The 17,467-nt window shown below is 36.9% G+C and overlaps 1 protein-coding gene across 3 annotated transcripts in view; it reads right to left on the reverse strand.

The window, feature by feature from the left end:
• PTPN21 (protein tyrosine phosphatase non-receptor type 21) overlaps positions 1 to 17,467 on the reverse strand; it is a 79,321-nt gene that overhangs the window by 41,141 nt on the left and 20,713 nt on the right. For all 3 annotated transcript variants that reach the window (XM_023628229.2, XM_023628230.2, XM_023628228.2), the window contains exons 3-6: positions 12,096 to 12,265; positions 3,662 to 3,759; positions 1,213 to 1,280; positions 467 to 537 (exon numbers count right to left, since the gene is read on the reverse strand). In XM_023628229.2, the coding sequence (XP_023483997.1) occupies positions 467 to 537; positions 1,213 to 1,280; positions 3,662 to 3,759; positions 12,096 to 12,265 (407 nt within the window). The remainder of the gene's footprint in view (positions 1 to 466; positions 538 to 1,212; positions 1,281 to 3,661; positions 3,760 to 12,095; positions 12,266 to 17,467) is intronic.

Here is a 17,467-nt window from a genome sequence, read left to right on the forward strand (position 1 = left end):
CATTATCCACTCAGAAGCAGGGGTGAGGGCAGTAAGCACCCCAGCTCTTAGCACAGCTTCTGCAGAGGACAGAGATACAGCTTCCAAAGGAGTGCAGGGAAAAAACTCTGCACGTGCTGGATCATTAAAAAAATAAGTCTCCCTAATCGTGTGTTAACCTACACAAGACTAGGGTACCTCCAAAACCTTTAGTATATGAAGAATTGGCACCCTTCAGAGACTGGCTGCTTTCAACTTTCCAAGTTTCCTCATTGATAAAACATGGATAATAAATGAGTTAATATGGGTAAGTGTTTAGAACAGCACTTGGCGCATGGTGGCTGCCATGTAAATGTTGGCTACTTGTAACAGTAGTAGGAGCTGCAGCAGCAGAAAGTTCCAAATTTAATTGTGTCAACGCATATTTCAAACTCAAAGAGGCATTATTAGTTCTATACCATTTCCCTGTCTTACTTCTTAGAGTTACCTGTATTTCTGATGCAGTAAGGCCACTTTTTGGGTTGCTTCTTCCAATATCTTTTCATCTTGTAACCATCCCTGAAGAAAACACACTGCAGTGAGTATGTAAACAAGTCACCCAATTTCTTAGGAAGAATCATTGCTACTGACTCTAGTCACTATCAGGCAAAATTAGGACTAGTATTAATTCATCCTAGAGGAAGTTTCAGCTGAGTTATTTCAGGTTGGTAACATCCATCAGCCAGTTCTGAGACCAGCAGAATAACAACCTCTTGTACATTCCCTGACTAGAAGAGTAGACACCATGAAGAGCTACACAAGAGCATATCAGCTCCCTTAGATGTTCCAATGTAGTGTCTTTTTGTCATTGACTTTTTAAATTGCTGCTGAGAAGCGAAATTCATTTTAATATAGCTTTGTGAGGTTTCAACCCTTCAGTTAAAAGCAAAACCTCTGCATGGTTCCTCAGACGCTGGAAGGAATCCCTCTCTTTAGACACACATCCAAACACAAAACAAACTTCAGTGGCCGCAGCCCAGTGACCACAGACCCTTCAGTTCTGTGGGTTTACAAGGACCAAGACGACAACAACAGGGGAAGCATCTACACTTGAGTTGTTTAAAAGAGGGAACTGATTTTTTAACACTATTCCTTCCCAGTAAGCCTACCATGTGGACTTCATTATTTCAGGGATTACTAAGGGTATGGAAATAAACTGTTTTTAAAAAGCCCCAATGACAGAAGAAGTCTTACCACAGGAAACAAGGCAAATTTCTGAAGAAAGTCCTGGGATTCATACTGATCAAAGTCACCAAAATCAGCTATACAAAATGAGAAATATTCACATGTCAATTATGTTTAATCTGCATAGGAAAACATGCAAACCCAAATTCCATATGCAGTATATAGATGTGCACTGATGATTTAGAAGTCAAATTTGCCTTAAAGTTATGAAGTATATATTTTAGAAACATCCTTTAAAAAATGTTAATTAAGTAGATTCCTGTGTCTTGACTTGGAAAACACCTATTAATAAAGTGAAAAAAATTACAAACTATATATAATATGATCTCATTTTTATAATTAAAAAACAAACAAAACGTACCCTGTAATCATGTATGCTTACTTATGCAAAAAAAAATGTGAGGAAGAAACCAAACTGTTCACAGTAGTGATTACCTCTAGGGAATGAATTAGATCATTTGCATATGTTATAGTAAAATGCATTTGTTTAGAAAATTTTAATTGTTAAAAAAATTTGATAGTTCAGCAAAAAGCTCAGGAAAAACTGACTCTTAAAGCCAAAGATGACACTTAAGAAGATTCGAAGTACCCTGGAAAGGAATGAGGCTCCATGTGTACCAGGCATTAGTCTGTCTAGAAATGATATGTCTCCATGCCTGCTGATATCTGATGGAATTTTATTAAGGATTTTTCTGATTAAATTTCAATTCTCAAGATTAAATGTCAGTTACCAATTGAAACTGGTATGCCCCATCAGAAGTCTTCCCAAAGTATACACATACACGTAAATACATATAGATTAGACACATATCAAGTAACAGAACTAAACAATTCAAAAATACTTGTGAAAAATTAACTCAAAATGGATCAAAGACTTGAAGCAAAGAGGTGAAATCATAAAACTCCTAGAATATAGGCAGTACGCTCTTTGACACTGGTCTTAGAAAGATCTTTTTGAATAACATGTCTACTTGGGCAAGGGAAACAAAAGAAAAAATAAACAAATGGGACTTAATCAGTCTAAAGAGCTTCTGCAAACCAAAGGAAACCAGAAACAAAACGAAAAAACAACACAACAGCTGAGAGAAAATATTTGCAAATCATATATCTGACAAGGGGTTAATCTCCAAATATATAAAGAACTCATACAACTTAACAAAAAAACAAACAACCCGAGCAAAAAATGGGCAGAGGATATGAACAGACATTTTTCCAAGGAAGATATACAGATAGCCAACAGGCACATTAAAAGATGTTCAACATCATCAATCATCAGGGAAATGCAAATCAAAACTATGAGATATCACCTTACATCTGTCAGAATGGCTATAATTACTAAGACAAAAAATAACAAATGTTAGGGAGGATGTGGAGAAAAGGGAACCCGCATACGCTGCTGGTGGGAATGCAAACTGATGCAGCCACTATGGGAAACAGCATGGAGATCTCTCAAAAAATTAAAAATAGAAATACCATATGACCCAGCTATCCCACTACTGGGCATTTATCCAAAGAACTTGAAATCAACAATTCAAAGAGACTTATGCACCCTTATGTTCACTGCAGCATTATTCACAATAGCCAAGATGTGGAAGCAACCCAAGTGCCCTCTGATTGATGACTGGATAAAGAAGATGTGGTATATATACACAATGGAATACTACTCAGCCATAGAAAAAGACAAAATTGTTCCATTCGCAACAACATAGATAGACTTTGAGGGCATTATGTTAAGTGAAATAAGCCAGACAGAGAAAGACAAACACCATATGATTTCACTCATATGTGTAAGGTAAACTAACACATAGACAAAGAGAACAGATTAGTGGTTACCACAGAGGGTGGGGTGGGTATAAGGGGTAAAAGGGCACATTTATATGGCGACTGACAAATAATAATGTACAACAGAAATTTCACAAGGCTAAAAACTATTATGACCTCAATAAAATTTAAAAAGAAAAAAAATACTTGTGAAAAGCAAAACTTTATCTATTGTGATTGACAATGCAATATAATCCAGGACAACAGTTTAAGAAACCAAACAAATGATGTATGCTTAAAGTATAAGTGAACATAACCTCATCAGCCCTGTCGTTTGGCTGATCTTTATTCCTCAATTATTAGCTAACAGCAGATCAAGTCCTTGAACTAAAGGAATACATAGCATATTAAACACTATATGTATATTTGTGTATGTGTGTGTGCATTTTTTCTCTATTTTTGATCTGTTTGCTCTGTTTACATATGATATGTTTAATCTTCCAGAAGTCTCATTTCATTGAAGCAATCCAAATTCATTTTTTCCCCCAAGGAAGCCCCTTAGGTAACAGAATAATATTTCACTAATACATAAACACTACTATAGAAAGTCAGTTACTTTAAGAATCCCTTGCTGTTTTTGTTATAGCACACATTTTAATCTGATAGATCTACTACATTATCAATTGCCATTCTTTACCTTGAACAGCTAAGCCTGCTAGCTGAATTGCTTGTTCTAACGTACAAGGAATGTTTCCTTCCAAGATATCTTTCTTCAGCTGCAGATAATACTGATACCTATAAAAAAACGTCAGTTTTGAGAAGTCAATATCAATACTACCTCCAAATGAGACACAATGAATTTTACCATAATTTGCTAGAGGAGCATAAACTAGTCAAATAAAACCTTAACCTATGATGGTTTCAAAGAATGACAAGAATGTCCTCGACCATATCTACACCTACAAACACACACACACACAAATGTAATCAATTTTTTGAGTCACTTATCCTTAACTGTAGTTATTTGAAAGCTACAACCATCTAGAAGACAACTGGTCATCCGTCTTATGCCATGTAAGACAGTCCCTAAGTTTCGTTCTTGTTAGTTGGAGAAACAGAGAATCAATGGCCAATCTTTACCTTAAAAATTCTGACTAGTAACTTGATAATCTAAGACTCTGCTTACTCTGGTGGAAGTTCCCTAGCCTGGAAAGTAAAGCCAGAAGAAAATGGTTCCTGATATCTCAGATCAGGTTTATATTAAAATACGTTTTTATAAAAATCCCAAAAAGGGGAGCAGCCCTATGGCCAAGTGGTTAAGTTCGCATGCTCAGCTTCAGCAGCCCAGGGCTTCGCAGGTTCGGCTCCTGGGCGTGGACATGGCACCACTCATCAAGCCACGCTGAGGTCGTGTCCCACACAGCAAAACCAGAAGGACCTACAACTAGAAAATACAACTATCTACTAGAGGCCTTTGGGGAGAAGAAGAAAGAAAGAAAGTAAAAGAAGATTGGCAACAGATGTTAATTCAGGTGCCAATCATTAATAAAAAAAAAATCCCAAAAAGAATAGCTGCTAAAATGCTGTCTTAACATTCTTGTAACGTGGGTTTACTTCTGTTTACACTTTCAATATATAGGGTACTAGATACCAGCACAAGATTTAGTCAAGCAGATCTAGGTTAAATTCCAGCTCTCCAACTTAGCATTTTGCATGAATTTGGGCAAGACATATAATCTGTGGGTTTAAATTATCACTGTTACTAGGGTACTCTCACCCTTTCACAGGGTTGAAAATACTCAAGGAATATATTTAAAGCTCTTAGCACAACACTAGAACACAGCTGGCACTCAATAAGTAGTAGCTGTTATCATTATTATCAACAATCACCTACTTTAAGCCATTCAGCAGCATTTCATCCGTATCCCTTCTCCATTTTGATAAAGGTCTATAGTGAAGATTTATTCTGCCTTCCTGCTACTTATTCACTTAACAGGTCAATACTAGGGCCTACTATGCATCAAAGCATTGTTCTAGACACTGGGGATGTGGTGTGGAATGAAAATCCACTAACTCTCTGTCCATACAGTCTACAGAGCCACCTTGAATCCAGAATCTCTTCCAGGTTTGGCACCTGGGAAGTGCAACCCAGTTACAGTTCACATTTGAATCCTGAGAGTCCATCCCTTTAATCATTTCATATGTGTCCTTACCTCATCCTCTTTTCTTTTAGCTATCTTTGAGGTCTCCATTCTTTATCAAAGAACCTGACCAAAATGCCAACCAGTCAGATAAGAAGAATTTAGATCCCACTTATCCCCTTCCACCTGCCAGTAGCAGAATCCACAGATTTCCCTTGATCAGCAAATAGAATACTGGTATCTCTGGAATCTTGTCAAAGAGAAAAACTTGAAACTGTCTACCAGGCCTATTTGAAGAAGATTATATTTAAAGAAGTCTATCTGTTGAACATGCTGTCCACATACTCCACTGTAAATATTCTAGGTTCTTTCCTTACATCAAATTCCTGGAAAGCAACATACCTGGACCAAATCAATTTAGCCTTCCATAGAAATTTTGTTTTTTTGGCTTACATTATACTTTTGCTGTTATAAGAGTTGATTCTTCCACATTTGCTCTAAATTGTTCATTGCTGGTTCAAAGTCTTTTATATAAAATCCCACCTGAAAATTTCCTTTTAAATGATATACCAGGAAAATTTGTCATGTTAGCAAATAGCATGCCTCTTTTATCAGATAATGAATGATGGGACTCATCATATTCCTTCTTTTGCCTTGACTACCATGAAGCTCAGGGCTAAAATCCAGGCATAGCCACAGTCACTAATATCCCTCTTATTACCCTCTTAACCACTTTCTCCAGCATTTAATAATAGCCACCTTCTTTTACTGATGAGGAGCTAGAGCTCAGAGATTAAGTAATATGCTCAAATCCACAGTTGGCTGAGCTGGGGCAGAAAGCTTAATGCACAATGTACACAGGGTATTTGATGGCGGGGAGCATTACATGCACGTATTACATAATGTCGAGTAGGAAGGTTTTTTAATACTGACATAGTACATGGTGGTAGTTCTTCATTGTTTACGAGGAGAAATCAAGGAATAGTTTAAGTAGAATTTCAGCTTTGGGTGTTGATGGTAGAGCTAGAGCTTCTTCCTTGAAAGTCCCGGGGAGGAGTGTCCTCCTCCTTTTCTGGTTTACAAGACCAGGATAATGTGCATATACTACGGGGACTCTTCATTTTAGAAGATTGTTTTTGATGATGCTTGTGAGTGGTATGAAAACAAGAATTAGGGAGAAGTGTCTAGTTGGCCAGTGATGACGCATGGGTGTTTGACTGGCTGTCCTCAGATTCATGTTAGTGTAAGGAGGTCTGCTGCTAGGAGTCAGAATATGCCTTGGCTAAGGGGCCGGAATATTATGCTTCATTGTTTTGATGTATGGAGGAGAGGAATGATTGCTAAAATTAGGATAGAAAAAACTAGGGCTAGTACGCCGCACAATTTGTTGGGGATGGAGCGTAGAACGGCATAAGCGAATTCTGTCTTGATATGTGGAGGGGTGCTGAGGGGGTTGGCTGGGGTGTAGTTGTGTGGGTCTCCTAGAAGGTCGGGGAAGAAGAGGACCAGGGTAAGTAAGAGTAGAATTAGGAGTAGGAATCCTAGGATGTCTTTAATTGTGTAGTATGGGTGGAATGGAATTTTGTCTATGTCAGATGAGTGTCCTGATGGGTTGCTGGATCCTGTTTCGTGGAGGAATAGTAAGTGGACAACTACTAGAGCTGTAATGATGAATGGTAGGATGGAGTGGAAGGCAAAGAATCGGGTGAGGGTAGCTTTGTCTACGGAGAATCCGCCTTAGATTCATTCGACAAGGTTGGTGCCAATGTAGGGGATAGCTGATAGAGGGCTGGTGATGACTGTTGCTCCTCAGAAAGATATTTGGCCTCATGGTAGGACATAACCCATGAATGCTGTAGCTATTACTGGAAGAAATAGGAGAATCCCAATATTTCATGTTTCTAGGAAGGTGTAGGAGCTGTAGTAAAGGCCTTGTCCTACGTGAATAAAGAGGCAGATGAAGAATATGGACGCTCCGTTAGCATGGAGATGGTGGATAATTCATCTGTAGTTCACATCTCGGCAGATGTGTATAACAGATGAGAAGGCGGTTGTTGTGTCTGATGTGTAGTATATAGCTAGGAATAGGCCTGTTAAGATTTGTAGAATTAAGCAGATTCCTAGGTGGGAACCAAAGTTTCATCATGATGAGATGTTTGATGGGGCTGGTAAGTTGATGAAAAAGTGGTTGATGATTTTGATTAGTGGGTGGGATTTTCGGATATTGGTCATTAGTGTTCCTGTAGTTGAAATACAATGATGATTTTTCACGTCATTAGTCATGGTTAAATTCCATGTGGAAATGATGATGACATATGTTGTGTTCACTTTGAGTATTATCTTTGTGATTAGTTTTATAGGTTTTTCTTCAAAACCTTCAGCTATTTATGGGGGCTTGGTGCTAATTGTAAGTGGTGGGGTTGGTTGTGGTATTGTTATGAACTTTGGGGGGTCTTTTTTAGGATTAATGGTGTTTTTAATTTATTTGGGGGGAATGTTGGTGGGTTTTGGTTATATAACAGCTATTGCCACTGAGCAGTATCCTGAGGTATGGGTATCTAATATAACTGTTATGGGGGTGTTTCTTTTGGGTTTATTAATGGAGGTTATGTTGGTTTTGTATGTTTTGAAGAATAAGGAAATGGAGATTGTATTCAAGTTTAATGGTGTTGGGGATTGGGTTCTTTATAATACTGGAGATTCAGGAATTTTTAGTGAAGAGATCATAGGGGTTGCTGCGTTGTATAGTTATGGGGCTTGAGTTGTGATTGTGACTGGTTGGTCATTGCTTATTGGGGTCTTGGCTGTTTCAGAAGTTACTTGTAGAGATTAAACAGGAGTATGCTTAGTATGAGAGTAAAAAAGAATGAGAGGAAATATAATTTGATTAAGCCTTTTTGGTTGGAGACTAGTATTGAGGTTTTTATTTGGAAGTGCAAAATGGATTTTGGTAGAACATTTTCTAGTTGGATTGAATCTAGTAAGAGTGATGCTGATTTTTGGCTCATTGATAGGTTTATGAATGGGGGAAGTCAATGCATGATGATTGGGAAGTATCTGAGGAGGTTAGAGAATTTGAATACGTTAGAGGGGTGTTCAAGCTTTAGGTTGTATGTTGTGAGGCCTAGTTCTAGTGCCAAGGTAAATCCAGGTCTGAATGACGCCAAAGCTCATGTTCTCAACTGTCACAAATGGCCAGTTACGGATTTTTCTAGTATTTTTTTTTAGTGTTTTTATACCAGAGTCCTTAGAATACAATGGTTGAGAGCAAAGACTCAGGAACCAGCCTGCTTCAGTTTAAATGCCAGTTCCACTGCATACTAGCAGTGTGACCTTGGGCAAGGTAGTTCACCTTTTTGTGTCTTGGTTTCCTCATCTATAAAATGGAGATAATAAGAGTACCTACTTCACAGGATTTGTTGTGAGGATTAAATGAATTAATAAGTATAAAATACTTGGGACAGTGCCTAACATACAGCAAGAAACATAAGTGGTTTATTATCTTTCATTGTTTTGTCCCTAAAATCCTTTAACGGAAGCAAGCAGGGTGTGTGGGGGTGTGTACATTTTTTTAAGTATTTACAGTAAGAAAATACCAAGAAATTGCACTTCCAAGGTATTATTACTTTCTGTTAACAAAAACCTTTTGCTAAAATTCTAATGTTAGTGGAGCCGAGGATGATTTACAAATATGTTCTTTCAATATTTATTACAAAAAGAATAATTAACTAAAACCAATGCAGTAATAAAATGTAACATGAAACTTGAATTCAAAACTGTTTGTAAACCAAGGAATACAAAAGACTGCACATCTTAATTCTCAAGCAAGCATTTCATAAACTTGCCCAAAAGCCAAATATGCTGGTTAAAACTAAGTATTATTTAAATCTTTATCAACTTATCAACTTACTACTATAATATTCTTACACAAAAAATAATACACTAAATTACTGTAATAAATTAGGTTGCCCCATTTTCCAAAACAGAAATTTCAAATAATATGTAAAGAAGTAGTCTTTTTTTCTTCACCTGTTTTTCTTAGGCTAGTAATAGAAAGCTAATGTATAGGTATTGGCATTTTTATTTTTTTATTACGGAAATTTTGAAACACACATACAGAGAAGAAGTACTATGAACCCCCGTATCCTTATCATGCAGCCTCACCAATCATCAACTTTACGCCTGTCTTATTTCCTCTATCCTCTCCCCTCCCCCCACCAAGCGTTTCACAGCAAATCCCCAACACCATATCATAGCACCTACAAATACTTCAGTATATAGCCCTAAAAGGTAAGCTTCAAAAAAAAAAAATTAAATAACCACATTTTTAACATACCCAACAAAATGAACAATAATGTCCTAACACTATCCAATACCCAGTCCCTGTACAATTTTTGTGATTACCTCACAAACGTATTTTTACAGTTTTTCTAAAAATTAGGATCTAAAGGGAGTCCACAGATTACATTTAATTGATATTTCTAAAAGTCTTTTAATTTTAAAAAAGAAAGGTTCTTCCTCTTTATTTTCATGTTACTTATAGACAAAATGGAGTGATTTGTCATACAGAATTTCCCACATTCTGGATTTGTCTGATTACAGTCTCATGGGGTCATCTGACATGTTCATCTATTTACCAATTTTTCCTGTAAACTAACTGTTAGATCTACACCAGTGCTGTCTAATAGAACTTTCTACAGTGATAAAAATGATGTATATCTGTGCTGTCCAATATGGTAGCCATTAGCCACACGTGGCTCTTGCATACTTAAAATGTGGCTAGTGTGACTGAGGAACTGAGAGAGGCCCCTTAAAGGAAGATGACTTAGCCCAGAGTAAAACTAGTTTTGCCCTGCTGCTGCCTGGAATATGAATGTGATAGCCAGAACTTCTCTAGAATTCCCTGACTATGAGGTTACCTAGTGAATGGAAAGAACATGCTGAGGAGAGAACAGTAAGAGAGAAAGAGCAGGGGCCTTGAGGACTTTGTGGAGCTGTCATATAAGCTCTGCATGGATGACCTCTGGACTTCTTTTACATAAGAAGTCAAAAATTTTTAGAGTTTTGTGTTATATATAGCCATACTTAGTCATTACTGATACAACTTCTCTATCAGGTTCTCCTACACCTAATCAATGTGCAACCCTACTGATTGACTCGAACAGGCACATTCTCTCTCAGCCCTTCCTACAGCTACCACCTTTGTTCAGGTCCACATTCTAGACTAAGGCTACATTATGGCACACACATTCCTAACTGGTCTCCCAACTATGGTCTTACCACCTCTAATCTACCTTCCATGATGGGTGATCTTTGTAAAATGCAAATTTCATCACTCCATTCTCTTAATATTCAAAAATACCTTTCCCCATTGTACCAGGACTTTATGACTGGGACATTCCTATTTTTCAAATCTCCTCTCCACTCTCTAGGTAATATCTGAAATCCCCTGAAAATATCAGTTACCTTCACTATCCCCACTACTTTGCACAATCTATTTCCACTAACTAGAAAATTCCTTCTACAGTCAATTGAAAAGTCAACTTCCTTACCTTCACCATTCATGTTCCCCAAGCCCCACTCCTGGGAATCCAGTGCTTTAATTAAAGCATTTCTTATCATTAACGTACTGTGATGGCTTGTTTACTGGACTGTCAGTTCCACCAGACTGTGAGTAGCTCCTCGAGGGTAGGATTAAAGCATACTCACTTGTATATTCATCTCCCACAGTAATCAATATAGTTCTTACATCATTCCATATTATGTCTTCAATAAATGTTTAAATGAATGAGTCAAAGTGATCAGTGGCTGTTTCTTCCTCCTAGCTTCTACTTCTCTCTTCAATATTTATAACTCAGATCTGTTTTATACAGTGCATGTTTATCCCTACTACCTGACTCTTGCCTCTTTGGTTTTCCATCTTCTTCCAATTATTAACTGGAAAACTCAATATTTAAAAAGAACATTCCACAAACGTGGGGCAGTACCAGGTTCTTACTATCTGCAGGGCACTATGTTAAGATATTGTGCGAAAGGTAAAGCTAAAGAAAACATTGGTTTAAAATCTAAGAAAAAGATAACCTATGTACACAACTATAATGAAAAGCTGTGACAACTGCCAACTTAACACAAGTACAAGCAAATTCTAGGACAGTCTGGAGAAGGCAAAGCTCATTCCAGCCTGGGGGTCACACAGGCTTCATGGAGGAGGTGCCTTTTGAACAAAAATTCAGATGAATAAGATTCCAGTACACAAATATGAAAGAAAGATCTAGGACACAAAGAGGAAAAGGCAGGGGTCATGTTCAGGCCACTGGAAGTAGTCCAGCTTGGCTCAAAAGTAACGTTAAATAGAGTTAAAAAGATAAGGTAGTGGTGGATTTCAGAGAGCTCTGAAAGGCAGGCTCAAAAGTCCAAATTTTATTCCTTATTTTTTCTTTTGTCTCCAAAAAAAAAAAGAACATTTCGTTCCTCTATCCCACTCCTTAATATGATCTTCCCTTTCTGCCTCAGTTCCTTTAAAGAGCACTTATTGGCCTCTCCTTCTCCCCTACCCACCCCGCTCCCACCTATCTACAGAATATAGCTACTGGAGTCAGAGAACTATAAGCATCCTTCTGCACATTTCCTCAAGGAATGAACACAGATTTTCTGACCAATTTTTTTTTAATCTCCTCTCTCATTTCATTGTTGAAATGAAATAAAATGATTTGTTAAAACAAATCAATAAAAACATTAAAGGTGACATCAGTACAAGAAGAATTCACAGCCGGGGCAAACTTCATTTTTCCCTTTAACCATTCCTAGCAAACCCATAACTCATGCAACAAACATGCAGTAAAACACTCTGAAATACCACATACCAGAACCTCCATGTAACATTGTGGCTAAAAGGGCAAAGTTTAGTCTTATCTCCCGACTTCAACTTTAGTTTCACTTTTTTAATCTCTCTAGATTATTTCCTAAAACAAACAGCAAGTTATTTCTCACCTGGTAATCTCCTGCTGCAGCTGTGAAACTGAAGGCACATAAAACACCACTCCAAAATAGATGGTAGGTTCCAAAGCATATTTATCCAGCTGCTTCTTTAGAGGTTTTTCCAAATCTACCCATCGGCGCTGATTTTGCTTGTTGTAGTACCAGAGGCTGAAGTAAGTGATCTGGAAAGAGGGAAAGTCACTGGAGGAGGTAGACACATATAAAAGGAGTTCAATATTTTAATCGCACTAATTCATGACTAGAGACCAAGTGACAGCAGTCTCCTATTGCTTCTCTTTTCAGAAAGGGATAATAGCAAAACCTGAAGAAAAAAAGAGGCAAGATCTGTCTATATCTAGATACTTGTATTCAGCAGAAAGAGGCAAAAAGTCAATTATTCTTGCAGACTATTTCTTTGTTTTCTTAATATTTTTATTTGCTTGTATAGTAAGCTTTGGTTTGGTTTGGTTTGGTATTGCAGGGGAAGATTCACTCTAACATCTGTTGCCAACCTTCCTCCTTTTTTTTCCCTTCCTGTCTCCCCCACAAAGCCCCAGTACATAGTTGTGTATAGTTGTAAGTTCTTCTGGTTCTTCTATGTGAGCCACCACCACAGCATGGCTACTGACAGACAAGTGGTGTGATTCCACATCGGGGAACTGAACCTGGGCCGCCGAAGCAGAGAGTGACGAACTTTAATCACCAGGCCATCAGGGCTGGCTCTTGCAAACTATTTCTTGAACTTTTGCACTGAAAAATGCACTCATGGCACTCAACATCAGAATGTAGCAGGTGCTACACAATTTTAAATACAGTTTTTAACAAAAAAACCATACATTGAAAAAACTGTTTAGTTTTCAAATTATCAAAATACTAAATTTATCATAATTTTTTTTTGAGGAAGAGTAGCCCTGAGCTAACATGTGCCACCAATCCCCCTCTTTTTGCTGAGGAAGGTTGGCCCTGACCTAACATCTGTGCCCATCTTCCTCTATTTTATATGTGGGATGCCTGCCACAGTGTGGCTTGATAAGCAGTGTGTAGGTCTGCACACAGGATCCAAACCAGCAAACCCCAGGCCACCGAAGCAGAGCAGGAGAACTTAACTGCTACACCGCCAGGCTGGCCCCCAATTCCTTCTTTCTTTTCAACTGTAATTTATAGAAAAGAAAAATCTGGTTTAATAGGAAAAACATGATGCTTAAAGTCCAAAGTCCGGGGTTTAATTTCCAACACAGTCACTCACTAGCTGTGAAGTGGAAAAGTCAATCAGTCCAATTCAGTTTCCCCAGGTGTAAAATAAGGTAATACCTTCCTCACAATTCCATCACGAGGCCTGAATGCAAAACTTATATGAACGCATTTTGCCACTAGAAAACCATTATATTTTTAGAAGATCACTTAGTTTCACCCACTCTGCTAAACACCAACAAAATCAATTGTAACCCCTCCAAAAAACTTTTCTAATTACTTACATTTATTTGGATTGATTACAACACATTTCTGTTAACTGTATTTATGTTTTGTGTTCCATCTTAGAACTGGACTGAACGCACCATGTTTGGTCTACAACAAACACCACTGCTACGCACTTAACTCTACAAATATTTACTTTTTGCCATAAATGCAGAAGGCTGGACATCCTTTAGGATCTAAAACTGTTTTAGTCATAACAGTATGTCACTTTTAACCAAAATTAAAAGGTCTTAAAAATACTTGTATACGTGACTTTTCCCTTTAAATACAGTTGGACTTGAATACTCCAAACAGAAAAATTTTAAATTATAAAACTACAGCTTTATTATATAATCCGTAGTTGTACCTTTTGTGAACTGATCATGATATAATTACTAGAAAATACCTGAATAATCTGTAAGCATTCTAAAAAAGGCACATTCTAAAAGAAAGAAACTCTTAAAAATGTGCTAAGTTTATTTCAACAATGCATTTATTACTCATGCCACATATGGACAGCATATCAAATAGAAAGAGAAATATATTTGTGATATTGTATCATAATTAGTTTTATACACATTATATACCATATAAAGGAGTAGGAAAGACTTTGTGCAAACAGCTGAAAAGAACAGATTTAGCAAATTATTTATTGATTAGCTATTTTAGATGCGAGAGAGTCTAAGATTTTGGACATTTGAACATTAACCCATGTTATGCTATAGTAAAGTATTTTATTTGGTACTTAGCCCTGTGTTCAAGTTCTAAGTTAAAAAGTAGTTAAAGCTAGCCAAAATCAAGTTTATATCTTGCTAAATACTTCCAAAGAGGTATTATATGTCTAAAATTGCAGCTAGAGATGTTTATATGCACGTGGATAACTAAAATCTCATAACATTATAATCCTTGTATTCAATGCTTTCTTAGTATTTCTACACATACATAATCAAATAACAATATCTGATTCCATGAGATCTTATGACTATAATATGGTTTATTTCCAAGATGGGTAAGTAGAGTTTGAGCAAGAAAATGTTGTGATTAAATTCTCATCAGGCATAGAATTTTCTCTATAAGTCCATTTTGGGGGATTTGTCTTGGAGAACAATCTTGAGAACCTAGATAATTAACTTTCCAAAATAATTTAAAACCTATCCAAAATACAAAGGAGAGGGAGAGAAATCAAAGAAGAGGAGAGAACACTTCCCACCTCATTCTATAGGCTGGCATTATTCTGATACCAAAGCCAGACAAATCACCAGAAAAGAAAACTACAGACCGATATCCCTTAATAAATATAGACTCAAAAATCTTCAACAAAATACTAGCAAGCTGAATCCAAAAGTATATTAAAAGAATTATACACCATGACCAAGTGGGATTCATCCCAGGCAAGAGTGGTTCAACACAGAAAACAATCAATATAATAAGTTATTAATATGAAGGGAAAATCACAATCATCTCAACTGACACAGAAAAAGCATTTGACAAAATCTAACACCCTTTCATGATAAAAATACTCAGAATACTAGGAATATAAGAGAACTTCTTAACGTCAAGTGCATTTATGAAAAATCCACAGCTAACACCACATTCAGTGGTCAAAGAGTGAAAGCTTTCCCCCTAAAATCAGGAACAAGACAAGTATGCCCAAGTTCACTGCTATTCAACACTGTACTGGAAATTCTAGCCAGGGCAATGAGGTAAGAAAATGAAGGCATCCAAGGCATCCAATCTGGAAAAGAAGAAGTAAAACTATATGCACAGAAAACATGATCCTGTATATTAAAAACATCCCCAAAATGCTCCCATCACAAAAAAAAATACTACCAGAGCTAATAAAGTCAGCCAAGTTCAGGGCACAAGATGAACATACAAAGATCAGTATGGATTCTATACACCAGGAATGGAAAATTCAAAAGGAAATGAAGACAACAATTCCATTTATAATAGCATCCAAAAGAATAAAACATCCAGGAATAAATTTAACCAAGGAGGTGAAGAGACTTGTATACCAAACAATACAAAACACTGCTGAAAGAAATTAAATAAAAAATAAAAAGACGTTCCATGTTCAGGGATTGAAACACTTAACATCGTTAACATGGCAGGACTACCCAAAGCGAGCTACAGATTCAAACGCAATTCCTGTCAAAATTCCAACAGTCTTCTTCACAAAAATGGAAAAGCCAGTCCTCAAACTCATATGGAACTGCAAGTGACCTCCAAAGAGCCAAAACACTATTGAAGAAGAACAAAGTTAGAGGACTCACACTTTCTGATTTTAAAACTTACTATAAAGCTACCTTAACGAAAACAGTGAGGTACTAGTATACGGAGAGACATACAGACCATTGTTACAGAATTGAGTCCAGAATGAACAGAGCCATCTAAGGTCAACTGATTTCCGACAAGGGTGCCACATCATTCAATGGAGAAAGAACAATATCTTCAACAAATGTTTCTAGGACAACTGAAGATCCACATGCAAAAGAATGAAGTTAGACTCCTACTTCACACCATAAACAAGAGTTAACTCAAACTGGATCAACCACCTAAACAGAAGAACTAAACCATAAAACTCTTTAGAAGAAAACACAGGGATAAACCTTCATGACTTTGAACTTGGAAATGCATTCTTAGATAAGATACCAAAAGCATAAGCGAAAAAGGAAAAAATTAGATAAAACTGACTTCATCAAAATTAAAAACTGTGTGCATCAAAGGATCAAATCAAGAAAGTAAAAACAACCTATGGAATGGGAGAAAATACTTGCAAATCATTGTATCTGATAATGGTCTAGTATCTGGAACATACAAAGAACTCTTACATAACAAGAACAAAAACAAACAACCCAGTTAAAAAATTGGCAAAGGACTCAGATAGATATCTCCCAAAGAATAAATACAAATGGCCAAGAAGCACATGAAAAAATGCTCAACATCATTAGTCATTAGGGAAACGCAACTCAGAACCACAATGAGATACCACTCCACACCCATTAGGATGGCTATACTTTAAAAAATAGAAAATCCCAAGTGTTGGTGAAGATGTGAAGAAATTGGAGCCGTTATACATTGTTGGTGGGAATGTAAAATGGTTCAGCTGCTGTGGAAAACAGTTTGGCGGTTCCTCAAAAGCTAAATGTACAATCATCACATGACTCAGAAGTCCCACTCCTAGTTAGATACCCAAAAGGTCAAATGCATGTACACGCGTGCTCACAGCAGGACTATTTGAAATAGCCAAAAGGTGGAAACAATCCAAATGTCATCAATAGATGAAAAGATAAACAAATTGTGGAATACACATGCAACGGACTATTACTCAGCCATAAAAAATGAAGTACATACATGCTACAGTGTGGATGAACCTCAAAAACATTAGGCTAAGTACAAGATGCCAGACACAAAAGGTCACATATCGTATGATTCCATTCAAATGAAATATCCAGAATAGATAAATCCATAGAGATATAGACTGATGGTTGTGGGGGAGAGCATAAGGATTAAGAGGAACAGGCAGTAACTGCTTAATGGGTACAGAGTTTCCTTTTAGGGAAATGAAAATGTTGTGGAACTAGACAGACGTAGTATAGTTTATGTACTAAATGCCACTGAATTTATTATTTTTTTTTCTTGAAGATTGGCCCTGAGTTAACATCTGTTGCCAATCTTCCTCCCCAAAGCCCCAGTACATAGTTGCATATCCTAGTTGTAGGTCATTCTAGGTCTATGTGGGATGCTGCCACAACATGGCTTGATGAGCAGTGTGTAGGTGAATTTACTTTAAATGGTTAACTTCTGTTATGTGAATAACATCTCAAAAAAGATTTTTTTGAAGCTCAGAAACAGTCATAATTAAAATCAAATATAGAAATTTAAAACTTTATTTTTAAATACATCAAATTCAGTTCATTTGAAAAAGC

The sequence above is a fragment of the Equus caballus genome, chromosome 24 (genome assembly GCF_041296265.1).
Source record: "Equus caballus isolate H_3958 breed thoroughbred chromosome 24, TB-T2T, whole genome shotgun sequence".
Taxonomy (NCBI): domain Eukaryota; kingdom Metazoa; phylum Chordata; class Mammalia; order Perissodactyla; family Equidae; genus Equus; species Equus caballus.